Source organism: Phascolarctos cinereus, unplaced genomic scaffold (assembly GCF_003287225.1).
Source record: "Phascolarctos cinereus isolate Bilbo 61053 unplaced genomic scaffold, phaCin_HiC Scaffold_5;HRSCAF=322, whole genome shotgun sequence".
Classification (NCBI taxonomy): domain Eukaryota; kingdom Metazoa; phylum Chordata; class Mammalia; order Diprotodontia; family Phascolarctidae; genus Phascolarctos; species Phascolarctos cinereus.
Genome location: NW_027555958.1, coordinates 69,462,379 through 69,490,131, shown reverse-complemented (window position 1 = coordinate 69,490,131; position 27,753 = coordinate 69,462,379). Strand labels below are relative to the sequence as shown.

General features: G+C 39.9%; 1 protein-coding gene across 2 annotated transcripts in view; it reads left to right on the top strand.

Annotated features, from left to right (window-relative positions):
* The first annotated feature begins 964 nt into the window (after window positions 1-964).
* The window catches only part of CDC14A (cell division cycle 14A), a 234,694-nt gene continuing 207,905 nt past the window's right edge, over window positions 965-27,753 (top strand). The window contains exons 1-2 of one of the 2 annotated variants that reach the window (XM_020999913.2): window positions 965-1,579; window positions 2,585-2,675. In XM_020999913.2, the coding sequence (XP_020855572.1) occupies window positions 1,522-1,579; window positions 2,585-2,675 (149 nt within the window). In that variant the 5' untranslated portion in view covers window positions 965-1,521. The remainder of the gene's footprint in view (window positions 1,580-2,584; window positions 2,676-27,753) is intronic. The other variant, XM_020999923.2, reaches the window with a different exon arrangement.

Sequence of the window (27,753 nt, the reverse complement as noted above, 5' to 3'; positions counted from 1 at the left end):
AGAAATAAGCCAAGTTCTAGGTAAAAGACTGAGCTCTCTGGGACGCAGCTACAGATGCAAGAACGAAAAGAAATGTTTTTCTGCAACTCTCCTTCTGAAGATTTGCCACTCTTGGGGGCGGGGGAAGGCTGTCCCGTTTCCTCTCCACCTCTTTCCACCTTTCAGGAAAACATGATTGAAAAAGGCACGTGAGATGATGCCTTTGAGCAAAGTTAAGCCTGCAAGCTCAGGGAATCTGAATGGAACCTCCCTTCCCCTCTTCTTCCTCCCCCCTACGTCTCCTTAACACCCCCCCCCCCCGCGAATTTGATAGAATTTGAGAACATCTGAAAATCCCGAAGGTAGTTCCTCACCACCTCCTCTTCTGGGATATGGGAATAACTTTTTTTTTCTTTTAAAGAAGGAAATCCCAAAGATAGTGGGAAGGGGTATATATGGTGGATAGAGTATTGCGCAAAGTAAAACTAAAGGAAAATTTAGGTACGGGAGGAGTCCGTATCTTGGGCTGGAAAGTGGTTAGGAGGTGGGTAACTGCAACGGGGGGGAGTATTAAATACAAGAAGTTAGATGCCTAGGCTTTTAGAACGCGAGGCAGGAGGGGATTTAGTAGGAGAGCTAAGGAAGGGATTCTAATCTTAGAGCATCCGAGTCTTACGGCAGCGCCCCTCCCCCCACCTTCCCCTTTCACTCCAATGTTCCATTCACAAGTTTCTGGCCCGGAGGCCCCTCCCGGTTCCTCCCGGCCTAGGGCGCAGTTTCCTCTGCTGCAATTGGTGAGCTGCAACAAAGCCTTAGCAACCGGCTCCTAGTGACCCGATTGGGCGCCTGGTAACTACTCGGGCGTGGGGCTGGGGGGGAGATAGGAGAGGGGCGGCCTCTTTAAGGGATGGCCGCGGAGCGGTGAAAGTGGAGGAGGGGGGAGGGCGGGGAGGTAGGTCTGGGGGTGGACCTAGAGGAGGAGGAGAAGGAGGAGGAGGAGGAAGGAGAAGAAGAGGAGAAGCAGCAGCAGCCGCAGCAGCAGAACCAGAAGCAGGAGAAAGGGCTGAAGGCAGACGAGGAGCAGCGGCTGCCAGTCGGGCAGGCACCCAGGCGCCTGCCTGCCTGCAGCACAAGTAGCCACGGGCGCGATCGGGGCCAGTAGTCTCCTCCTCCATGATCACTTTGGGGGCCGGGAGCAGACTTTGCCCGGACGTGAGAGCTGGTCTGCGTATCTCAAGGCGCGGCGGCGGCGGAGCGGGGTCGGGCGCGGTGCAGCGGCGGCCCGGGGAGTGTGCGCCCCGCGCAGGCAGGGCTCGAGCTCGGGCTCCCCTCGGAATGTCCCCGGGGCGCCTCGCGCGCTGACCCCCCAGCAGCCTCCGCCTTCTGCTCCCGCTCCTGCCGCCGCCGCCGTAGCTGTAGCCGCCGCTTTTCTCTCCGCCTGGCTTCGCGCTCAGAGCTCCGAGCTCTTTGACTCTGGGGAAGAAGGGAACTCCCGGGGGGTGGGTGAAACCAGTCACGATCAAGCCCTTTGGAGCACGGCTCATGTTTAAGATGGCAGCGGACGCCGGAGACCTAATCGGGGCTTCTGAGTTCTTGAAAGGTGAGGGGCAAAACCCCCGGAACCCCCGCCCCGCCCCTTCCATCCCATCCAGTCCCTGTCCCGTCCCGTCCAGTATTGTCTCGTCCTGTCCCGGCCAGGCAGCTTCTCAGTCAAGGGGGCGCCCCAGCAACAACCGGGCTTCTCCCTACCTCTCTGGGTCCGTGCCACCTTGCTCCATAGGGACCCCCTGCCGCTTCCGGCTTCTGGTCCTTCCCCACCTCCCGGACTCGGTCCTTCGTCTGAGCCCATCTCCCAGCAGCAGCTGCCTCCCCCCGCCCCATCCCTCTCTGAGATTCTTACACAGCAGGGGGGCCTTCCTGGGACACCCTAAGGGGCTCTGTCCTCCTCCCTTGGCTTTGCTCTCCCCATCCTTCGGACCTCTCTATTCTTTTGGACCCCACCCCCTCCCCAAGCCACACCCCTTTGTCTCCCTCTCCCACCCCTTTTTCATTGCCCTCCCCTTGGGAGTCTTTAGGTCTACAGCGGCCCTGGAGCGAAAATTGTTTCTTTTGTTGTATTCCCAAGTCCCTTTAATTGGACCAGAGGAGAGGAGAGGTGATCTCTGAGTTCGTACCATTCTCTCTTCCTCTGTAGCTCCTCTCTTCCTTCACCGAGGTGTTCTCCAGTTTCTGATGCTAGCAGCCAAGAAACCGGTTTGAGACAATAATTCCACGTGCTTTTGCTTTATTTTTTAATTTTTTTGGTGGTGGGAGATCTTTAAATTCGAGAAATTATTATTTTTGTTCTTTGTGTTCCTCTGCACCCTTTGCTGTTTAGCTCTCATTCCTCATGTAATCAGTCAGTGAGTGAGTGGATGAACACGGCACTGGCTTCAGATTCCATCTCTAGTGCTTACTAACCTTGGGCAAATCACATAATCTTCCACAGCCTCGGTTTCCTCATCTGTAAAATGAAGGGTTTATGCTAGATGGCCTCTGAGGTGGCTCTACATCTGTGATCCCACTTCTGATATATTTTCTTCTCTCTTTTAAACTTGTCTTTCAGATCGCTTATATTTTGCTACTTTAAGGAATAGACCAAAAAGCACAATAAATACCCACTATTTCTCCACCGATGAGGAGCTGGTCTATGAAAAGTAAGTTTCAGTTTTGTTTTGCTTTTTTCCAGTTTTCTTTGGGAAAATGTTTTACTACTCTGTGGGCAGTTTTTGAGACTTTAACTCCTCACCCTCCTGTGGATGAGTGTAAATAAGAGAAAAATCATCATTCTGGCAGTGTTTTTAAGGCTTAGGTTGTGATGCAACGTATTTATTGTAGTTATGTTAAAATGATCAGCAGTTCACCTCAGTAGACTTGGGTGCTGCTACTGTAGGAAATGTTTGCAAAATTTGAGAGTAACAGCTTCTTGGTTATATAGGTGGCTGTTTCGGAAAATAAAAATCACTCCAGAGCACACCCACATGAAAAGTCTAGAGAGAGACTTGGCAATTTACAAGGCATGATAATTGACCTCTTAGTCAGTCACCAAGTATTTATGGAGCACCCACAGTGTGCATAGCAATGTCCTAGACTAAGGGGATTTTAAACTTTGCAGACTTTAGCATAGCTTGGGCCGTGTCTAAGAACGGTTTTGTCCTTAGTTCCCAATGAATGGAGCACATTAGATTGAAAGTTGGATCCAAGTGACTAAGTGATACTATATCCACTTGAGTGTCTTGGATTTTGTGGTAAATTGTTTCATATTGATTAGGGAGTATGGATCCTAAGTGACATGAAATACTGTTGTCTGCAACTGAAAGATTGTGAAGATCCTGGCTGCTAGAAATAACTTAGAAGGAAGTCAGATTTTGCTCTGTGCAAGTGTAAGCAAGGTTAGAAATTAAAAGAATAATAAGGATCCTTTGATCTTTTAGAATGAAATATAAAATGTCATCTTCTTTGGTTTTTCAGTTAAGAACAGGACAGGGAGATTTAAAGCACCATTTAACATATTCAACAAATACATTTGAAACAGGCAGGTTTTGTGTTTTGGCCAGTTAAGGAAAAAGGAATGAAGTAGTTTTTTTGATGGGGTGGGGGTGGGGATTTTGGGGACGAATAGAGAAGGAAGAGAAGGAACTATGAGGAAGGAAACTAAATATTCTGAAGATGGTGTCATTTCCCATACATTTTACCCTTCCTGTTCATTGGGTTGTAGTCTTCAGAAGGATGAAGTTTATCATTACTATCCGGGAAGCTCACAGGCTTTCCAGCAATTAAGTACTATTCATTGGAACTTTAGGAAAATCATAAAGCTGGAAAGAACGTCAAGAAAGCATCTAATTCTAAAGCCCAGAGAGAAGTAAGTGACTTGGCCGGTATCCCATAACTGGTATCCCTTAATGTCAGAATAGGGGCATGCCTCTTGACTCAAGAGTTTAGTGTATTTTCCACTGTGACACCTGGCTTCTTTCCAAAATTATCTATCAGCACTGGAAGGAATTTTAGGATCATAGATTTAGAACTGGAAGGGACTTGAGGCCATCTAGGCCATCCTCCATTTCCCCCTCCCTCCTCCACTCTGATTTTGTAGATGAGGAAAGCTCAGGGTCACATAACTGGCAATTGACTAAGGCAGATTTGAACCCAGGTCTTCCAGATATTGAAGTATCCTATCTACTATTCTATGAGTTGATTAGGGGGATCACCTTCCTTGATCTCTCAAAGAAAAGATCATCCTGGGGGCAGCTAGGTGGTGTGAGTAGAGCTTTGGCCTTGGAGGCAGGAGGACCTGAGTTCAAATCCAGCCTCAGACACATAGCACTTACTAGCTGTGTGACCTTGGGCAAGTCACTTAACCCCAATTGCCTCACAAAAAAAGGCAAAAAAAAGAAAAGAAAAGATCATCTTGCCTTTGGGCCATCACTCTTTGGTCAGAAGAATATGTTCTCATATTACTTGTTTTGCTTGATACAAATGTGGCTCCTTACCTTTTGTAAGAATGGCATCTTCTATCTTTTCTTAAGAGCCTGCTTTTGATTTCCTTAAAGTCATATAAAGTTTGTGTGTGTGTATGTATAGAGCATGTACCCTTATGGGGTTTCTCTAGGAGAGTAGAAGGATAATGGGCAGCCTGTGGCAGGTTGACTTCCTAAGCTCTGAGACATTCAGCTCTATCGTGATCTACCTATTGGGGGGCCAAATGTAAAGGGAGCAGGTTGTAAATGAAAAGGTGTATTCTGGTAATATGAAAATATAAACTCTCAAAGTAGACAAATGAAGGAGTATTTTTCCTATTATAAAATTATTATTTTTGATTTATGAAAGGATTCACTCTAGGCTTTCTTTAGATAGGGAGCTCCCCTACTACATTTAAGATCAAGGTACAATTATAATGATTTAAAAATATTGCAATTGTAGGTTTGCTTTAGAAATCAAGGATACAAGCTTTCATTTTATCTCTTAGTTTTGTTATTGTGACTGAGTTTGCATTTATATGGTACTTTATGCTTTATGGAGTGCTTTCCTCCTAACTGTGTGAGATAGCAGTCCTTATTTTATTGATAATGAAACTGAAGGCCAGGGAGGTTCAACAGTTGACTAATCATCATAATGGCTAGTGTTACTGTCAGTGCTTTGATTCACACTTAGATTTTCTAACTCCAAGTCCAATGCTCTTTTCCCTCTATTACCCTGGTAGAATCAGCTTAGTATAGCACATAACAGAGGTGTCAAAGATGCGGGCCTGAACCTGATTCAGATGTAATTGGGAAATATTTAACAAAATAAATAAAAACACAGTACAATGTAGATAACATTACATAGTAAAATGAAGTCCATATTGGGCCAGTAGGGATCCTTGTTTATTAGGATTAGTGGGCCCCATTTCTTTGGGAGTTGGATACCATTGGTGTAATAAATATGATAAAGGACTGGCCCATTTAAGTCCTACCTTACACACACACTCGCCTGCTTTGTGATTCTGGGCAAATTACTTAATGTCTTTGTGTCCCTGGCCAGTCTCTAAGTGACATGACTAATTTCATAGAATTAGAAGTCAGAAGTCACCTAAGTTACAGGTAAGTTGCCAGTCTGCACAGGCAGAGGGAGTTCACCATACTAATTAAATAAATCAATCAGTAAGGGTTTATTAAATGCTTATGATTATGCCCTTGCATTAAATGATGGGGCTACAGAGATAAAAAAGGAAGCAGTCCCTGTCATCAGGGAGCTTACATTCTATTGGGAGAGTAGATAAATTAGTACAAGGAAATAATAAGAGGGGGATACTTGAAGCTGAGGGGATCAGGAATGGCATCATGTTGGATGTGGTGATTGGGCTGAGTTTTGAAGGGAATGAAGGCTTCTAAAAGATAGTTAGGCAGGAGTTCATTCCAGGCATGGAGGGATAACCTGTTCAAAGCAGATGAGATGTTCTTCAGAAAGGTCAGTTTGGCTAGATTGTAAATTAATGAAGGGCAGCAGTGTAGAATAAGCCTGGAAACGTAGATTGGAGTCAAGGTGGAAAAGGCTTTAAAAATACTAAATGAAAGAGTTCATATTTGATCATAGAAGTAATAGAGAACCACTGAAGTTTATTGAGCAGGGAGTGGACATCAGTCAATCTGCGCTGTAGAAAACTCAATTTAGCAGTTGTGTGACAGCTGGATTGGAAAGGGGATAGACTTGAGGCAGGAAAACCAGTTAGGAGGCTCTAGAGCTTGGATGATGGACATGTGAATGGAGAGAAATTAGAGAGCCAAAAATTCTAGTAAATAAAGATAGACTTATTATAGAAGGGAAGTAAATCATGTCTGTCATATTTAGTGGTAGAGACCCTGGAGGGGGGAGTCCGGGTAGCAAAGAAGGCAAAATCTGCTTGCCTTGACACTTGTCTAAAACAAACCAAACAAACCCCAAACCCACACCAAACCAGATCAGAAATGAATCTAGAGGTGTGCTGCTTGAATTTCAATTCAAGCACGTAATTGAATTTCCTTTTTAGTCTAACTTGAATCTATAGTGTTGAGAATGGTCACTTACCAAAGTTACTTTATTAATCCATCTCATCACATACGCTTTGTTAAGTATCTTGCTGTTTCTTAGAGGTTTGTGAGTATGGTCCTCCATTAGAGAAATGAGCTTATCACCAAATTGTAAGCTTCAATATTGGTTAGGGAGAAAAGATTTCTTGAACAGTCATTTTTCTGTCTGTTATCTCAAAGCTGCTTTCTCCCTGATTGTTTGTCTTTTTAGGAGCCCTGGGGTGTTAGTTCTTGAGCAGTGTTGGAGTAATGATTGGAATATAATAGTCCTTGACTTCAAAAATAGCTCTAGGTATTTCAGGGTAAATTTTAAAAAGTGCATGTGGTAGAAGAGAGAATGGAATCTTGGACCTCCATTTTGTAGATGAGGTGATGAGTCAAAGAAGTTAAAAGAACTGTCTTAGTAATTGTTTGACACTTGTTTTTTAAAAATAAAAGTTTCCTTCCATGGCCATAAATCCAACCCAGTGATATTTAGCAAGCTTTAGGGGAAAATACTTGTAGATTTTATTGGTATGTTAGGGGAGAGGTTAGCTATGAATAAAGTCAAATTATTATTAATTGAATGTACTTCTAGTAGAGACTTGGGTATTTTCTGATACTGCTCATCAGTCCTATACAGTTTGGTTAATTCACTGTCAGCAACATTTGTCAAATGGCCACTGTATTTTTGTGACTGAGTACCATTGTGATTCTTGTTTAATTTTTATTTTGGGCTTAGGAATTGAGGACTACTTACTAAATGGTATCTTATTAAGTGAAGTGTTTGTTACTTATTAAGTGACTGTGTTTGTTCTATAGTTTAATAACTAGCATACTAAATAGTGATTGACATATATTATCTTAAAGCGTCATTTATGTGTGAAATGCTTCTTTTAGTGTTTTTACATGGCTATAAATCCAACATACAGTGATGTGTTTAGCAAGCTTTAAGGGAAAGTACTTCTAGCTTTTATTTACAGGAGAGGTTAGCAATAAATAAAGTCAAATTATTATGAATTAGGTGACTTTTAAACTTACGTACCATGTTTGGTAGTAATAAGAGGAGGCAGTGGGTGATGCAAAGAGTGTTGAAGTTGGAATCAGGACCCGTGGGTTCGAAGCCAGTCTCTGACACTGGCTTGTCACATGGACAGATCCTTTAACGTCTCTGGACTATAGCTTTTTAATCTGTAAGAGGAGATGGTAATACATGTACCACCTATTCACAGGGTCAAGGTAAGGGAGGAATCCTCTTTGTGAACCTTCAAAGATAGACATAGGAAACAGGCCTGTGATTTTACTGGTCTAGGGAACTCCCAGGTGAAGACTCTCTCTCTCTCAGTGCAATCCTACCTTCTCTACAACTGATTCCAAGGCTGACTTTGCTTTCTATTTACTATGTTGTGCTTGCTTCTCAAACCTTAAAAAAGAACTTTGTAAGTATGAGTTTTTGCCAAGAAGAGTTGTGGCTTAGAATGTTGGCCTTGGAGTCACAAAGAGCTGGGTTCAGTTCCTACTTCTTCTTTTAAAAAAAAATCCCACTCTTTTTTTAGTTTTTAACATTTACTTCCATAAGATTTTGAGTTCTAAATTTTCTCTCCCTCCCTAAGATGGTGTGCAATCTGATATAGGCTTTACATATACATTCATGTTAAACATATTTTCACATTAGTCATGTTGTAAAGAAGAATTACAACCAATGAGAGAAACCATGAGAAAGAAGAAACAAAAAACAAAAAGAGAGAGAAAACAGTATGCTTTGATCTGCATTCAGACTCCGTAGTTCTTTTCTGGATGTGGATACCAAGCTCTTACTTCTGGCACAGCCTGACTCTGATTTCAGTGGCAAGCCACTTAACCCTGCAGGGCTCCAAGTCTCTAATTCCATGATTATCGGTTCTAGACTGCTGGCTTTAGTCCAGAGTTCCTTAGACTAATGAAATCACTGGTCCATTGCCATGTCTCTGAGACCCCTATATTGTTATCTGTCTTATAAATGGTGATACCAGTGATGGTTTGGCTTTAATGCCACTTGGGGGACTATAAAGGAAGGACTCTTGGGAGAGTTCCAAGATTAAGGAGAATTCTTCTTTTATCTTTGCATTGGCTGTACTCCTGGGTTTCAGCTGTTAACCTTTTTTTTTTCTTGCTATATCAACAACTTTACAATCTCATTGCCACGCCACAGTCCTTCCTGCTTTTAGACTCCTCCCTTAGTGCTCACCACCACAGGCCAGCACTACCGCTTCCTGTGTGGAGTGTGAAAGAGTCTGCAAAGCTCTTGGAAAGGCAGAGGATTCCTGTGGATTCTAGCTGTGATCCTGTAAAAATCCTGACTGGCATACACATGGCTAGATAACATCTCTGTCTTATGACAGAGGCTGTGTATTATCTTCTAGCATAGGTCCTTACACACAGGTGGTGCTTACTATGTATTTGATGAATGAGTGAGGGAAAGAAGGAAAAGCTGGATTCCTGTTGAAGGCATAGTCTTAGGAATTTAGCCCTTTAAAAAACCACACACACACACACACACACACACACACACACACACACACACACATATACATACATATTTGTGTTTACTGGTAGCCATCTGGGGGGGAGGGAAGAAAAGCAAAAAGAAAGTTACGTGATAACTTAATTATGTATTTGAAAAGAATAGCAAGTTGTACATAATAGATTTGCAGTTTCATGTTTAATCTTTTTTATTCTACTGTGCTACAGAAATGCTTGTTCTATTTCATAAATTGAAAATAAAATAAATAAAATTTAAAGAAGAAAAAACAAAACAAAACGCCAAACTCAGGAGTTTTAATGACTTGAAAGCTCCCTAGTGTAGCATGATAGGCAAAAAAGTAATGTTATCTGAGGCTACCTTGATAGAACTATTAGAGTGAAATTGGGGGGGAGGGGAGATGAATTAAAATGGTCTACTTCACTTTGCCCAGGTCAGAATACTTCTGGGGTGTTGTGTTCTGTTTAGTGCAACATTTTAAGCTTGATAAACTGCTGGGGTGTGTTCAAGAGGAGGGTAGCCAGGAGCAATTGAAGTAAGGAGGTTCTTAACTGTTCCTGTGCCATCAACTCCTTTGGCAGTCTGGGGAAGCCTAAAGGACCCTTTCTCAGAAATTCATAAAATGAATTCATAAAATAAATTAAATAGAATTACAAAGAAAACCAGTTACATAGAGATACTGTTATAAACAACAACAACAAAACAAAACCAATTCCACAGATCCCAGGTTAATGATGCCTGAATTAAAGGAGTTGGTGGTAGTGTTTAGCCTAGAGAAAAAGGAGCTTTAGGAAATATGTAATACTGACTTCAGATAGATGACAATCATCTGTCATATGAAAGTGAGATGAGACTTGCGCTTCTTGGCCCCAGTGCAGATTTCAGAGTGGCAAATTGAGGTTCCATGTGAGAAGAAATTCCCTAATTATTAGAACTCTTGGAAGTGTGGAACAGGCTATCCTGGAAGGCAGCAGGCTTAGCCTCACCAGAGGTCTTAAAGTAGAAGTTGAATGACCCTTGTTTGAGGATGCCCTAGAGGTGATTCCCATTCAGGTACAGATTATATTAGTTGACCTGGAGGAATATCTAGATTCTATGGTTCTTATTTTTTTTTCTTTTTAAGTTTTTTGTCTTTACATTTTTCATGCAAATATGTCATATTCTCCACTAAATTGTAAGGTTCTTTTTAAAAAATTAATTAATTTTTAGTTTTCAATGTTTGCTTTTATGAGATTTTGAGTTTTAAATTTTTCCCCCTTCCCTCCATTTCCCCCTTCCCAAGACGGCATGCAATTTGAGATAGGCTATGCATTATGATCATATTAAACATATTTCCATGTCAGTCATGTTGTAAAGAAGAACCAGAACCAAAGGGAAAAACTACAAGAAAAAAAAACACAAAAAACAGCAAAAAGAAGAGAAAATAATATGCTTGGATCCACATTGAGACTCCATAGTTCTTTCTCTGGATGTGGATAGCATTTTCCATTATGAATCTTTTGGAATTGTCTCAGATATTGCATTGCTTAGAAGAGTTGTCTAACAAAGTCAGTCATCACATAATGTTGCCATTATTGTATACAGTGTTCTGGTTCTGTGCACTTCACTCAGCATTAGTTCATGCAAGTCTTTCTAGGATTTTCTGAAGTCCACCTGCTCACCATTTCTTATAGCACAATAGCATTCCATTCCATTCATATACCACAACTTGTTCAGCCATTCTCTAATTGATGGGCATCCCTTCAATTTCCATTATTTGCCACCACAAAAAGAACTTCTGTAAATATTTTTGTATATGTGGGTCCTTTTCCCTTTTTTATGATCTCTTTGGGATACAGACCTAGTAGTGGTATTGCTGGGTCAAAGGGTTATTTGCATAGTTTTATAGCCTTTTGGGCAAGGTTCCAAATTGCTCTCTAGAATGGTTAAATCAGTTCACAACTCCACCAACAATGCATTAGTGTTCCAGTTTCCCTACATCTTCTCCAGCATTTATCATTTTCCTGTTTTTTTCATGTTAGCCAATCTGATAGGTGTGGTGTACCTCAAAAGTTGCTTTAATTTGCATTTCTCTATAGATAACTTTAATTTCTCCATCCAAAAACTGCCTGTTCATATCCTTTGACCAGTTATCAATTGGAGAATGATAAATTGTAAGATTCTTGAAGACAAGGACGCTTCATTTACTTTTTTCCTTTTTCTTTTATCTTCCACACCTACCTGTTGGGCAAAACTTGTAGTCGGCAATTGATACATGTTGAGTATGGGAACCACAATTCTAATGGGGGTGGTGGTGGTAGGAAAAGCTCTGGAGGAAGATCCAGGAGACTTAGTCCCTAGGCTCTAATCCCTGCTTTGTCACACAAACTATTTAATTTAATAGGAATACTTACTATATGCAAGGTGCTGCCAATACCAAGAGGAAATTAACAGTTCTTGCTCTTACAGAGCTTGTGTTCCATTCTTAATAAGAGAATGTGACATCTACACTAATAAGTGTGACACAAGGTAACATGTGACAAAGGTAAAGAAGACATTTAGGCAAAGTACTCTAAGAAAGGGTGCTACAGTGGATAGAGTGCTGGGCCTGGAGTCAATTAGACTCAGCTTCCTGAGTTCAAATCCAGCTTCAGACACTTACTAGCTGTATGACCCTGGGCAAGTCATTTCACCCTCTGTGCCTCAGTTCCTCATCTGTAAAATGAGCTAGAGAGGGAGATGGCAAACCTCTTCAGTATCTTTGCCAAGAAAACTCCAAATGGGATCACGGAGAGTCAGACGTTACTGAAAACAACTAAACAACAACCTCAAGACAGGTGGGGAACCTGCAGCCTCGAGGCCACACTTGGCCCTCTAGGTCCTCAAGTGTGGCCCTTTGACAGAATCCACACTTTACAGAACAAATCCTCTTAAAAAAGGATTTGTTTTGTAAAACTTGGACTCATTCAAAAGGCTGTACCCCACGACTTAGAAGGCCACATGTGGCCTTGAGGCCCCAAGTTCCTCACCCCTGCTCTCTAAGAAAACCTGGCATGGTCCATTAAAAGGTAAGAGAAAAATTCTCCTTATTCTTGGAACTCTGTCACAAGATCCCTTCCTTTGGAGCACCAAATGGCATTAGAGGTAAACCATCACTGTTGTCATCATCAAGTGAGAGTTTTGGATGAGAGGACCTCCATGGTCCCTTCCAGCCCTAAATCTTTGATCCTTTAACTTTGAAGTGGTAGAGATCATTTTCAGCTGGGAAGATCATGGGGGATTCCATTGAGGAAGGTGGTACTTAAGTGGGGCCTTGAAGGAAGAGAAGGCAGCGTGGTGAAGTGTGGAGGACACTGGGTCAGGAGAGATAGGAGACCCAAGTTTGGTTCTGACTCTTTGTGCTTCCTCCCTAATCAGCATTGTAGAACTTCTTTTGAACATCTCTTTCCTCATCTCCAAAGTGTGTTGTCTGGGTTCAAATCTATTATCATATTACGATTTCAGCAGGTTGAGATGTGAAAGGATTGTGTTCCAGATTTGCAGCCAGAGGACTGTGTGACTACATGGAAGTGGGGGAGGGCAGAATGAGGTCTGGGAGCAGCTGATTGTCCTGTTTGGCTCAATGTGGTATGCTTGAAGGGTTGCGTCTGAAGTAAGGTTGGAGCCAGATTAGAGCCAGACTATGGAATGCCAGGCAAAGGAGTTTGAATTTTATAATATAAGAGGTAGGAAACCATTGAAAGTTTTTGAATTAGGAGAGTGACATGGTCAGACCGATTCATTTGTCAGCTGTATATGAAGGCTGGATTATGGAGAAGAGAGTTAGGGAAAATGCCAAAGAGGCTGTTATCTTAGTCTGGGGGAATGATAATGATCTGGACCAGGCAGGTCAGGTCAAGTCAGCAGGCATTTATTAAGCACCTATCGTGTGCCAGGCACTGTGCTAAGCACTGAGGATAGAAAGAAAGGCAAAAACCAGTCCCTGCTTTCATAGAGCTCAGGGTCTATTTTGGAAGACAACACAGAAATGTTTTGTACAAACAAGAGATAAAAAGGCTAAATTGGAGATAATCACAGAAAGGAACATCAAGGGGAATCAGAAAAGGCTTCTTGTAGAAGGTGGGATTTTGGCTTGGATTCAGAGGAAACCAGGGAAGCCAGGAGGTAGAGATGAGGAGGGGAAACATTCTAGACATGGAAGACAGCTAGTGAAATGCAGACTGGAGAAAAGGACTCTTACACAGCAGTGGCAATGTGAGTGGAGAGTAGAAGGAGGAAGTAAGAGATAATATAGAGGTAGAGTCAACAGTACTTGGAAGGAAAGGAACAAGCATTTTTTTTATTAGTTTATTTTGATTTATCAACAATCACTTCCATAAGCTTTTGAGTTTTAAATTTTTCTCCCCCTTTCTGTTCACCCCTCTCCCCAAGAAGGCACGCAATCTGATATAGGCTATACATATACATTCCTATTAGACGTATTTTTTACATCAGTTATGTTGTAAGTAAGAATTAGAACTAATAGGAGGAATCACCAGAAAGAGGAAACAAAACACAACAGAAGAAAAAAAATAGCAAATGGTATGCTTCGATCTGCATTCAGAATCCATAGTTCTTTCTTTGGATGTGGATAGCATTTTCCATCATGAGGCCTTTGGAGATGTCTTAGATCCTTGCATTGCTGAGAAGGGTTAAGTCTATCAATATTAGTCATCACAAAATGTGGCTGTTGCTGTGCACAATGTTCTCCTGGTTCTGCTCACTTCACTCAGCATCAGACCATACAGATCTTTCCAGGTTTTTCTGAAGTCTGCCTGTTCATCATTTCTTATAGCACAATAGTATTCCGTTCCATTCATATACCACAACATGTTCAGCCATTCCCCAATTGATGGGCATCCTCTCAATTTCCAATTCTTTGTCGCCACAAAAAGAGCTGCTATAAATATTTTTATGCATGGGGTCCTTTTCCCATTTGTATGATCTCTTTGGGATACAGCCCTAGAAGTGCTATTGCTGGGTCAAAGGGTATGCACATTTTTATAGCCCTTTGGGCATAAGAAAAAGCATTTATTAAGCACCTACTATGTGCTAGGCACAGTGCTAAATGCTTTATAAATATTATCTCATTTGATCCTCACAACAACCCTGGGAGGTAGGTGCTATTATCATCCCCATTTTCAGTTAAGGAAACTGAGCTTAAATGACTTGTCTCAGGGTCACGCAGCAAGTATTTGAGGCCATATTTGAACTCAGGTCTTCCTGACTGGAAGGTGCAGCACTTTATCTACCTAGCTGCTGGCAATTAAGTGGATGAGGGAGGTTGGATGATGAAAAGGAAAGATTCAAAGATAATTCATTTTAAGACTGGGTGACAGATTTTTTTTTTTGGAGGTGGTTCAGTGGAAAGGACATTGAGTATGGAACTAAAGGATCTAGGTTACAATCTTGACTCAGCTTCTTAATTCCTCTGTGACTTTGAGCAAGACTTTTAAATTTAAGTTTGGTTGACCTCAGTTTCTTCATCTGTAAAATGAGAGGGTTGAACTAGACAATGTTGAAGTTCCCTTTCAGCTGTAAATATATGATCCTGTGATGAACTCAGTTTGATGAGTTTGAATTTTTGTAGGGACAGATATTTGGGATTGATGCTCAGGTAAGAGATTATGGCTGAATATATAGCTTTAGGAGCCACGTGAGAGGATGAAGTAGACAAGAAGAGAGGCAGAGATAGAACCTTGGGGTCATCAATACTTGTGGAGGGTAGGGCTAGGGAACAAGGAGATGAATTATCAAATGAGACAGATAGGAGGAGAACCAGGAAGATAATAGTATCATGGAAGTCAAGTAAGGTGGGAATATCAAGAAAAGGATGGTCTTGTCATCAGTATCATATGCTGTACAAATATTAAGGAGCAGGAGGATTGAGAAGAGGTCATTGGATTTGTTAATTAAGATATCACTGGTGATGAGAGAGTGAATGGAGGGTATGGAAGTTAGATTATAGGGGAATGAAGACATGGAAGCAGTGACTGAATATACTTACAGCAGTTTTTAATAATGAAAGGGAGGAAAGAGTAACTTTTTTAGAATAGGGGAGACCTAAACATGTTTGATAGTAGAGGGAAAGAAACTAGTTGGGAGGCAGAGATTGAAAGTGAACAAGAGAATATGATCTATGGACCAAGGTCCCTGGAGAAGTCTGGAGGGGATTGGATTAATGGCACATGTTGAAGCCTTGGCAAAGAAGAGTGCAGACTGGAAGGAAGAAAGAAAGGATGAATGAAATCACAGAGAGGTTTCGAGCTTGGGAGGGGGGAGATGAAGGAGTTCAAGTTAGATGGTCTCCATCTTTTTAGTAAAGGAGGAGGTGGGTCATCTGCTAATAGAGAAGGGATGGATCAGGAGTGGGGTTTGGGTGACAGAAAAAAGTTTGGAACCACTACTTAAGGAAAAGGAAGGTTTGGAATTACTTCTGTGGGAAGTGTGAGATGGAATTATAGGGATGATTACGAAGAGCCAGTCTGGCTTCCTCAAGAACAAGTTATGCCAGACTAACCTCATTTCCTATTTTGACAGTACTATCCTGGTAGGTGAAGGGAATGCTGTGGATATAGTTTACCTAGATTTTCTGAAGCTTTTCATAAAGTATCTTATTATTTTTATGGTGAAGATGGAAAGAGAGGGGTTAGACAGTACTACAACAGTTAGACAGTTTTAGAGCTGGTTAGATGGACAGACTCAAAGATAGGATGTTAATGGTTCATCATTAATGTGGTAGGAAGTCTCCATTAGTGTATCCCAGGTATCTCTGCTTGGTCCTGTCCTGTCCTTTATCATTTTTATCAATAGATTTCAAATTTACAGATGACACAAAGCCAGAAGGGATAGCTAATACAGTGGATGACAGTCAAGATCCAAAAGGATCTTGGCAAGTGAGCTCATTGGGATGAACTGGATAAGGTGAATTTCATTTGGGATAAATATAAAGTCTCATATGTAGGTACCAAAAATAATATAAGGTGGGGGAGGTATAGATAGACAGTAGTTCTGAAAAAAATCTGCGAGTTTTAGAGGACCCAAGCTCAATGTGAATCATTAGTGTGTGGCATCTAAAAAAGCTAATTCAATCTTAAACTGCGTTAAGAGGGGTATAGTTTTCAGGAACTGGGGGGATGATAGCCCCACTGTATTCTGCCCTTATTAGACCTCGTCTTGAATACTGAGTTCACTTCTGGGTGCCATGGATTAAGAAGAGTATTTATGAGCTTGAGAGTGTCCAGAGAGGGCATCAAGGATATTGAAGAACCTTGATTTCATGTCATATGAAGTTCGGTTGAAAGAACCTAATGTATTTAATTTGGAGAAGGGCAGATTCATGGGTACATGGTCACTGTCTTGAGCAAGGATCTGAAGGGCTGTCCTCTGAAGAACGGACTAGACTTCTTCCATTTGACCCCAGAGAATGGAACCAGCACCACTGGGTAGAAGTTGCAGAGCTAAGGTGTGATGTCAGGAAAAGCATCCTAACAATTAAAACCATCTAATAGTGAGATGGGCTACTTGTAGGGGGTGATGGGTTCTTGAATTTTGGAGGTTTTCAGGTAGAGACTGGATGCCCACTGTAGGGTGTGTTTGTAGTGGGAATCCCTTTTGTGTATGTATTGGTCTAGACGGCTACTGAGAATTCCTTCCAGCTCTCAAATTCTGTGATTCTTTGGTTCTATTGCATTCATCTCTAATTGGTGCCCAGAGGTTATGTAAGTTGTTTCACCTCTCCAGACCTCATTTTCCTCATTTGTAGATTTAGAGTGTTGAAGTAGGTGATCTCCAACACCTCTCATAGTTCTAACATTCTATGAATACAGAATCATAGATTTAGGACCTTAGAAGTCATTGAGCACAACCATTATTTTATAGGGGAGGAATTGAGAGCCAGGTAAGTTAAGTGACTTACCCAGGGTCATATAGCTAGTATGTTTCTGAGGTGAGATTTGATACTAAGTTTTCCTGAGTCCAAGTCTAGTGCTCTATCCAAATATGCCAGGATGTAGATTCTTTACAAGCCACACTTTTTGTTCCAAAGTTATAGCCTAATTTTATATAGGTGGCTAAAGGAGAATGTTCCAGTTCCACTGAATGCAATAAAAATATGCTGAAAAGTAGGGAAAAACAAAAGATAAGTGATACTTTAGTTATAAAATTATATGATTCTTTGGCTTCAAGCTGGACTTGGTTCTTGTGATTAAGACAGATACAGTTAGGAAAAAATGATTTATGATTTTACAGATCAAAATTAATATCAAGGTATGGGATATTTAATTCAAACTTAATATAGATAGTCACAAAAATAACCTCTATATTTGAGTAAAGCTCTGGCAAGGGCTTTGAAAGAGAGCAGGTATTTCCTTAACACTGAAGAGACCATCAACAGGACTTATTTCTGTGAAATTCCTTTTCTTTCCCTGGTGCAACACTACACAAATCTATACAGAGTCTGTGAAGAGAGGAGATGGAGATGAGAAAGGGTAAAGAGAGGAGAGCCTGGAGAGAGAAGAGGGTCAGAGACAAGCAACAGGCAAGGGAGAAAAGGGATACGTCCAAGCTTGGCAAAACACCATTCCTTGACCAGTTCCTTTTCAAAAACACTACTTTGCTGGTACTAGTTTTCAGCTGGGGGAGGCAGAAGGGGAGGTATGGCCCAAGGAGATCACTTGCAGATGCAGCATCCTAGAGCCTCTGTTGAATAATCATGGCCTTAAATTTATATAGCACATTCTAAAGTCCTTTTACATTTGTGGTCACAGGTAGGGCATGTGTTATCATCCCCACTTACTGGGAAGTTTCTATTTTTTAAATCTTTGATTTCAGCTATTTTCTTGTCATTTGGACATACAAAATGGAATGAAAAAACAAAACAAAACAACCCAACCACCCTCATTAACAGAGGTTTTAGTGTTATATTGAAGAAAGGACAGGTGGAAATTAAGGGAACAAAGTGGGCTTTTTTAAGAATAAGCCCGTAAAAATGACTTTGCAGGGCTTAATCTAGTGAAAGGTTATCTCTGCTTTTGAATCTCACTTCTTTTCCCATAATGATTTCTTTAGAAGGAACAGGTACTCTTTTATAAAAAGAAAAACAAAAAGCAGACAACAAAAACTCAGCACCCCAGAAACCTCAGCACCCAGACTTCTTTTTGTTATCTTCAAGAGGACTTGTCTGTTTGGAACATTTTAAAAAATAAGCCACCCAACAAACACCCTACAGAAGAAAGGTTCAGTGCTTTCTGTGTGTTGTCATTTTACAGTAGAGTCTAAAATCATTTTTCTGTGTAATTCTAGGAAGAGGCCGAAGTAGTTGACAGTGAAGTCCTTTTCAGCAGCTACAGTTGCATAGTAGGGTTCCCTCAGCTCCAGATTCTTATGGCTACTCACATTTTTAGTATTTTAGGGATTGCTTTATGTGATGGGATTAGCTGGGATTTGTAATCGGAGATCTGGGTTTGAATTGTGCCTCTTTCAGGTTTGTCCTTTATGTGACCTTGGGCAAATCTCTTAATCCTTGTGGTCCTCAGTGTCCTCATCTGTAAAATGTGGATATTTGACTAGATGGTCTTGAAGATTCCTTGCAGCTTTAAATATGTGATCCTTTAAGACAGAGGCATCAAACTTGAGGGCTGCTGAAACTTCTTGGGGTGGCAGAACTATATTAAATGTAATTGGGAAATGTTTAATAAAATAAAATAAATGTTTAATAAAATAAAATTAAAAAGTAGAATAGAACACAGATAATATTAATCTGTTGTTTTCTAAGTTGGTATGGACCAACTGGGATGCATTTCTATTTGAGTTTGACACCACCCACCGTTAGGGTATTGTGGGATACACATTAAGATGCTGTGATATTTTAGGTCTCATTTAGTTTGTGGGCTCTTCATGGGTATATACACCTCCTGTCAGTCAAATCTTCATTCATTGCTTTACTGGAAGAAAAAATTGCTTCCTAATTATTGATAACTCCTACTTAATTATTTGTAGCATTGGCCTTAGGAGTGCTTGCTATTATTAGTTGGTACATAATTAGCTTAATAAAAAAGTGTTCTGCTCACATTTATTAAGTACCTTTTGTGAACCCCAGGTACTCAGAACTGCCAGTACAAAGAGGAAAAACAACATAATTCTTGCTCTTAAGGATCTTGGGTTACAGTCTTAGTAGGAGAATATATCCTACAGAAATAAAAATGACAGGGTAAAACGTAATGGGTGTCAAAGTGAGACCAGTATCAAATATTATAAGAAAACCTCATCAGTGCAGTTGAGGGTGTTAGAGTAAGGGCCTTTGAGATCCCTTTGAGCTCTAAATCTATAATCTTCTGACTGTCAGGAGAGAAGGAACATTTTTTTGTTAGTGTGATCAGGGATGGTTCCATGGAGGAGGTGGTACCTTAGTTGGACCTTGAAGAATTTGGAATTAGGGGACCTGAGTTTGAACCTTGTCTCTGATACTTAAGAACCTGTGACAGTGAAACTTTAATACTTATGTAACCTGTTTCCTCTTCTGTAAAATGAGGGGACTAGACCAGATAGCTTGTAAGATCTCTTCTAGCTCTAAATTTATGATTGTATATTCCTTTGGATTTATGAACCTAACTCTTTTATAGCTATGCAGAAAATCCTTTGAAACCTAAATATTTTACAAACCTTATCTCAATTTAAGTGAGTGGTCTGTTCTGTAGTGGATGACTGAATCTTGTTAACAGTGAGAGTAGAAAGGAAGTATGAGGAATTTTGGTCAATTTCCTCAACTCACTTAGGTTTTCATCATCTATCTTTTTATTTTTTTTCCTCCATCATCAGAAAATGTTATGTTAGTAAGTTCTTAAAGACAAGTGCCTTTTAGATTATTAACTGCTCCGTTCCTTTTCTGTCCCTTTCTCTGTGTCTTTGTATATATGTATACACTTTATTCTTAAAGGCTTTGTAATTTCTTGTAATTGGAGTTATTTTTCCCACCACAGATGATTAACTCTGTCAGCATCTAGGTACTGTTTTAAGCATTGAAGATACAGAGAGGGGCAGCTAGGTGGTGCAGTGGATAGAGCACCAGCCCTGAAATCAGGAGTGCCTGAGTTCAAATCTGACCTCAGACCAAACACTTGACACTTATTAGCTGTGTGACCTTGGGGCAAGTCACTCAACCCCAATTGCCTTAAAAAAAAAAAGATACAAAGAAAAAAAATGCTAGCCTTTGCCTTCCAGGTGGGAGAAACAATACATACACCTTTAAATAAATGTAAAATGTAGAAAACATAGTCTGGGGAGTGAGTCAAGTAGTAACAACTGAGTTTCAGGAAAAGCTTCATATAGGAAGTAGCAATTGAGTTGAATTTTGAAAGGAGCTGAGAATTCCAAGGGGCAAAGGTGAGGCAAGACAGCATTCTAAGCTGGGAACCCCATGTAAACTGACCTGGTTGTAATGTAGAGTATACAAGAGGAAGTAATGTGAAGTCAGTCTGAAAGATAGGTGCTGGAACCAGATTGTGTAGGACTTTAAATTGCAATCAAAGGAGTCTGGATTTTATTTTATAAGCAATAGAAAAGCACAGAAGCTAGTGGAGCAGGAGACTGACCTAGTCTGACCAGTGCTTTAGGAATATCAATTTAACACCTGTGTGGATTGATGAACTGATATGGATAATGCAGAGGGAGGAGAGCAGGCAGGGAAGACTGATTTGGAAGCCATTATAGTAATCTATGTAAGAGGTGATAAAGGTCTGAACCAGGGTGGTGGCCTGGTGAATGCAGGGAAGGGGATAGATGGGAAAGTTGAGTGGAAGTCTTTTGGGAATTGCTGCGGCAGAAAAAGTCATTTCCCTGCAGCTTCCCTGGTAGGGAACTTCTCTGAATATACAGCTTGTTCTTGGATGACATGCAGAGAATGTATCACAACACTGTGACTGGGAACATGTCAGTGGCATAGTGGATTGAGTATTACACTTAGAGAGAGGGAGACCTGATTCCTTTGTATACTTATTAGCCATATGACCCTGGGCAAGTCACTTTGCCTCTGCCTCAGTTTCCTCATCTGTAAAATGGGGATAGTAATACCCCCTCTATTAAAGGCTTGTGAGGATCAGATATAATAGCATACATACAGTATCTTACAAACCTTAAAGAGCTGTATGAATGCTGCTATTATTATTATTATTATTATTCCAACTTGTCAGGATCTTCTGGTTCTTGCTATCTGCTAGCCTAGCCTGTGGGAACTAAGGATTTCTGTCATAGAATATGATGGAACTTTGGAGGAAGAATAACATAATGGAGGATATATAAGTGTATATGTGCATATATAGATAGATATTTAATGTTATTATACCAAATATGACACATATATGTTGACTATTGATATTTGATGTTCTTTTTGAGGGAATAGAAAAAGTTGACTTATTTTCAGAGGCAGCATGATAAAGGAGATATAGAGAGCTGACTTAAAAGCTAGCAAAGACCTGAGTTCAAGGTACTTCACTGACAGGTACCTACTGTGAAGGAAGGGATAGGTAGATGGATGTGGTGTAACATTCCAGATGGATGACACAGCTTGAACAAAGATGGTGAGATAAGAGGCTGTTGGACCTGGTGAATGACTGATGTATAGAAAGGAAGGAGAAGTCAAAGATGAATCCAATTTTTGAGCCTTGGTGACAGAGAGAGCATGGTATAATGAATTGAAATTGACAAGAAGAGTTGGATTAGATGAAAGGAAGGAGACCTTGACAATTGGGATAATAAAACATTGGAGTGTTTTAGAAAGATTTCCATTAAAAATGGTTAAAACCAAAAAAAAGTTGGACATGTTTAAAGTATCTTCACCAGGAAAACCCCAAATGGGGTCATGAAGAGTCAGACATGACTGAGATGACTGAACAACAGAGGGGCAAAAATCTATTATCTGGTAAACTGTGTTAGTCGAAGTCTTTGGAGGCCTTTTGAAAGAGATTAGAAAGCTGTTCTGGGTATTTAGGCACTGGCCTCTCCAAAGTCAGGAAAGGAGCAGACTGTTGAGTTGCCTTCTACCTGGAGTATTCATGATGAGTCTGACTTTCCATACTTGATGTTAAATTCACTGTTGTTTCTTTTCAACTTTGTTGAGAAAATTTTTGCTTAATTTTCATGCGAGAAGATAGAGTACATTTTAGCTTTTTAAATACTTCTTCCATTCCCACCAAAATTAGAATGTGATGAGTAGAATCTGCCAATAATATTTATTTGGTTTTTTTTAGGCAGTTGGGGTTAAGTGACTTGCCCAGGGTCACACAGCTAGTAAGTGTCAAGTGTTTGGTCTGAGGCCGGATTTGAACTCAGGTACTCCTTACTTAAGGGCCGGTGCTCTATCCACTGCGCCACCTAGCTGCCCCAGTCAATAATATTTAGACATTTATAGAGGACTGGGTGTTATCATATTGTATGTCAGGACAATAGTCTGTCTATGTTAACTGAGAAATATTTTGTGAATGAAGTCACAAGTATGTTTAGTTGACAGTTAATTCCTTTGTAGAAAAAGAAGTCGATGTCAGTGATAGCATCTTGGATAAGTATCCTAGCCAGATGGTGTTGGCCAATGTAATCAAATCATTTTGGCCTAGATATCCTGCGAATGATTTGAAGTTAAGAATTAAACTAGTTGGATGCTTTCTGTAGTTGTCCAATTTAATTTCATTTTGATGAATACGGAAGACTTGTTATTTGGAAGTAACTAATTTTGAAGAGTGCTTTGCTTTGTGGTCCTAGATTCAGATCTCAGCTCTGCCACTTGCTTTTCTGTCTGATCCTGAGCAAGTCTCTTGGTACCTCTGTTTCCTCATCTGTTAAAATGAGGATGTTAACATGAGGATGTTAAAATGAGGCACTGGATTTGATGACTGCTAAGGTTTGTTGGAGTTTAAAAATCCTACAACATTATGATTTCCTTTATTTCTCATCATAGGAAAATGAGTTTACTAGTAATGGAAATTTTACTCTTTCAGTGTTGCCAGTGTTTTGTTTTTCCTTTAGTCATTCTTTTGATGGAAATCTTTCAGTAAATAGCTTGAAACATATTTAGACATGTTTGCTGAACTAGAACTGAGGGTAGGCAGAAATGGGTCATGTCACTCTGTGGGGTGCAAGGAGAGAGGATTCTGTTGTTACTAGGTACAAATGCACATAGTTTCAATGCCAGAAAAATTCTTCTCTTTATGATGTGGAAATATTGTCACATGTGTGGCAGGGGCAGTTCCAACCCTGTGGTGGACTTGAGTATATATCTGTCTGTGTAGATGCATGTATACTTGTTTACACAATTTTCAGTGCTTGCTCAGACCACAAAATCAGCATGTTTTATACTGAAAATGATTTAACTTTTTTTGGATAACTCACGGTTGTCCTTCATACACATTTATTGTATTGTATATTGTTGTAGTAAGAATGATGCCTTTGGAAGGTGGTGGTGGTGAAGTACAGAGGGCTGCTTGCTTTTTTCATTTCTCGTGTCTGTTTTTTTCTGTTTCTTACCTTTTAAGCCACCAGTGTGCCTGATTCTAGACATCACTTCTTTACTCATATTTTCTGCTTCTAACCTGATAATGGGTGGGAAAACAATTTACTGTGCTTGCTAGAATTGTGCTTAAAATGAAAGTAGGGACCTCAGTGAGAGCTTGAGGGTCTATTATAATGAAAATGAATGAATTTTATTTAGTTTATAGGAGTTTAAAATTTTGACTATTTTGATATTTTGGCTGCTCAGATAAACTACATAGTAGATCCATAGCTATAGATACACTAGTTTATATACGCACTGTATATAGTAGATTAGTGTGTGTGTGTGTGCGTGTATGTGTGCGCGCCATATATATTGTAAGTACAGTGGAAGGGGAGGGGAAGATAATAAACATTTATATAGTGCCTACTATGTTCAGGCACTGTGCTAAGTGCTTTATAAATATGTCATTTGAACCTCACAACAATACGAGGAGGTAGGTGCTATTGTTATTGTTATCCCCATTTTATAGATGAGGAAAATCAGTGAAACAGAGGTTAACTCTTGTCTAGGATCACATAGCTAGTGTCTGGGGCAAGTTTTGAACTCAGGTCTTCCTGATGCCATTTCCTGAACTTTATCCACTGCACCACCTAGCTGCTTAGTATATATAATATAGTCTGTGTTATAGTATGTGCACATACATATACACATACTATAGAGCACATAAACATACTATAGACATGCACAATAGACATATACCTATACACTATGCACATACATGTATACTCTGTGTATGTGTGTGCATATATATATACATATAAACATACACACGCAGATGATATTATATCTATCTACTCTAGATAGTAAATATACTATATATGTGATAGTATATATACATGTACTATAGTATTGTATCTATATAAGAAAAATACGTATATAGTATATCTATAGAGATATACTATGTACACTATATATATAGGCTATAGACAGTATAACATATCTACCATAGTCTATGTACATACTATGTTGTTTTTCAGTCATTCGTTTGTGTCTGATTTTTCATGACCCTATGGACCATACTGTCTGTGGGGCTTTCTTTGCAAAGATATGGACAGGTTTGGCATTTTCTTATCTGGTGGATTAAGAGAAACAAAGGTTAAGTGACTTGCGTAGAGTCACACAGCTAAGTGTGTGGTTGGATTTGAACTCAGGTCTTCCTGACTCCACAACTGGTGCTCTACCCACTGAATCATCTAGCTGCCTACTCTGTGCATACTATAGTAGATACCCAGATATCTGTTTATCTATATCTACTGTAGAAATGCATAGATTTGCTATAGTGTGTGTGTATATATATATATATATATATACACACACACACATACATACACACACAACACATACATACACACACAACACATACATATATGTAGACTTACTAGTATATTATCTGTACATCTGTAGTAGAACTACTATAGTAGATATTAAATATATATAGTAGATCTACAATAGTATATACGTATTCTATAGTAGATACGCTATATATCTATACAGTATATATAGTGTATGCATACATATGCACTAGATATATACTATATCTATATAGAGAGACTATAAATGGGGTTTTCTTTTGGAGATGTCAGGTGTGCTGCAGTAATACTGCATATTTTTTGTTTTAAAGTATTTTTATTTTACTGATACTTGTATATCACATTCATTTCTGAATATCTTTCCCTCTTATAGTAGAGCTTAAAAAAAGAAAAAAAAATTTTTAGCAAAACCAACCAACATAATTACCATTCTTTTTTTTTTTCCTTTTTGGTGAGGCAGTTGGGGGTTAAGTGACTTCCCCAGGATCACACAGCTAGTTAAGTGTCAAGTGTCTGAGGCCACATTTGAACTCAGGTCCTCCTGACTCCAAGGCTGGAGCTCTGTGCACTGTGTCACTTAGCTGCCCCCAACAATTACCATTCTTTATAGTGCAAACAACATTCCATTGCTATAATCTCTCATCTCTGCAACAAAGTGGGAAAGAGGTTTCTCATTTCTTCTCTGTGATGAAACTTGGTCAGGATTATCATACAATATTCAGTTTTACTTTCTTGTTCTTCTATTTGTGTTATTATAATCGTTGTGTTCATTGTGGACATTGTTTTCCTGCTTCTATATCAATTCCTCTATCTTCCCATGCTTCTGTGAATTCTTCATCGTTTCATTATGGTGCAGTAATATTCCATTACATCCATGTACCACAATCTGTTCAGCCATTTTCCAATTAATAGATAATTACTTTATTCCCAGTTTGTGGCTACCACAAAACATGCTGCAATGATACTTTTGATGTATTTGCAGGACCTTTCTGTCTTTAACTTTTGGGGTCATATGCTCAGCATGGGAATCATAGGGTTAAAGAAAACAAACATTTTAATCATTTTTTTTGCATGATTCCAAATTCTTTTCCAGAACAGTTGGAACAGTACACAGTTGTAGCAATAGTGGATTCATGTATTTGTCAGTCCACAGGCTTTCCAACATTTGTCCATTTCCATTTTTGTCGTCTTTGCCAATTTACATGTCATTGGGTGAAATGAAGTAATAATAGGGTTGTAGATATGGAGCTGGAAAGGATTTTAAAGATTCTGTGGTGCAGCCCCCTCTTTTTACAGATGAGGGAACTGAGGCCTTGTGAGGCTAACTGATTTTATTTTCCTAACATCACATAGGTAAGTGTCAGAGCTATGATGAGTCTAGGTCTTCTTGTTCAAATTCAGCTTCTCCTAACCTCAGAGTTATTTTGATTTGCATTTTTCTTTAAAAAAAAATCTTATTTTACTACAAGCTGCCAGAAGGAAGCAGTTCAAGTACTGTGGAAACACAAGATTTATCAGCTTCTACGTTAAAGGACCGCAGGGCATGGAATATAATATTCCAGAGGGTAAAGGAGATAGGATTACAACCAAGAATCACCTACCCAGCAAAACTGAGTATAATCCTTCGGGGAAAAAATGGTCATTCAGTGAAATAGAGGACTTTCAAGCATTCTTGATGACAAGACCAGAGCTGAATAGAAGATTTGACTTTCAAATACAGGACTCAAGTGGAACATGAAGAGGTAAACAGGAAAGAGAAATCATAAGAGACTTATTAAGATTGAACTGTTTACATTCCTACATGGAAAGATGATATTTATAACTCATGAGACCTTTGTCAGTATTAGGGTAGTTGGTGGAAAAAAATTATATGTATATATATGTAGGTAGATAAATAGAGGGCACAGGGTGAGTTGAAGATTAAGGGGTCATGTCTGGAGAATAACATTAAGGGATGAGAGAGGATTATACTCGGAGAAGAAGAAAGGGAGAGGTAGAATGGGGTAAATTATCTCACAAAAAAAAATCAGAAAAGTCTCTTACAGTGGAGGGGAAGCAGGGGAAGGTGGGGGGGAATGAGGGAATCTTATTCTCATAGGATTTGGCTTAAGGAGGGAATAACATACACATTCAATTGGGTATGGAAATCTGTCTTACCCTACAGGAAAATAGGGGGAGAAGGGGACAAGAGAGCAGGGGGATGATAGAGAGGAGGGCAGATTGGGAAAGGGGGTAATCAGAAGTAAATACTTCTGAGGAGGGACAGGGTCAAAAGAAAGAATAGAATAAATGGGAGGGCAGGATAGGATTAAGGGAAATAAGAGTTTTTTCACAACATGTCTACTATGGACGTGTTTTGCATAACTGCACATGTACAACTGATATTGAGTTGCTTGCCTTTTCAATGAGGGTGGGGGGGAGGGAGAAAGAGAGAAAATCTGAAACCTGAAGTTTTAAAAACATGTTTAAAAAATGTTTTCACATGCTACTGGGAAATAAGAAATACAGGAAATGGGGTACAGAAGTCTATCCTTCCCTACAGGAAAATAGAAGGGGAAGGGGATAAGAGAAAGGGGGGAGAGAGATAGAAGAGAAGACAGAATAGGGGAAGGGATATTCAGAATGCATGCCATCTTGGGGTGGGGGGGGGGAGATGGGGTGAAAATTTGGAACTCAAAAACTTGTGGAAGTGAATGTTGAAAACTAAAACTAACTAAATAAATAAAATTTTAAAAAAATCTTATTTTTATTGATACTTTAAATATATTCATTTATGAGTATGTCCTTTTCCTCTCCTCTACCTAGCAACCCAGTTCTTGT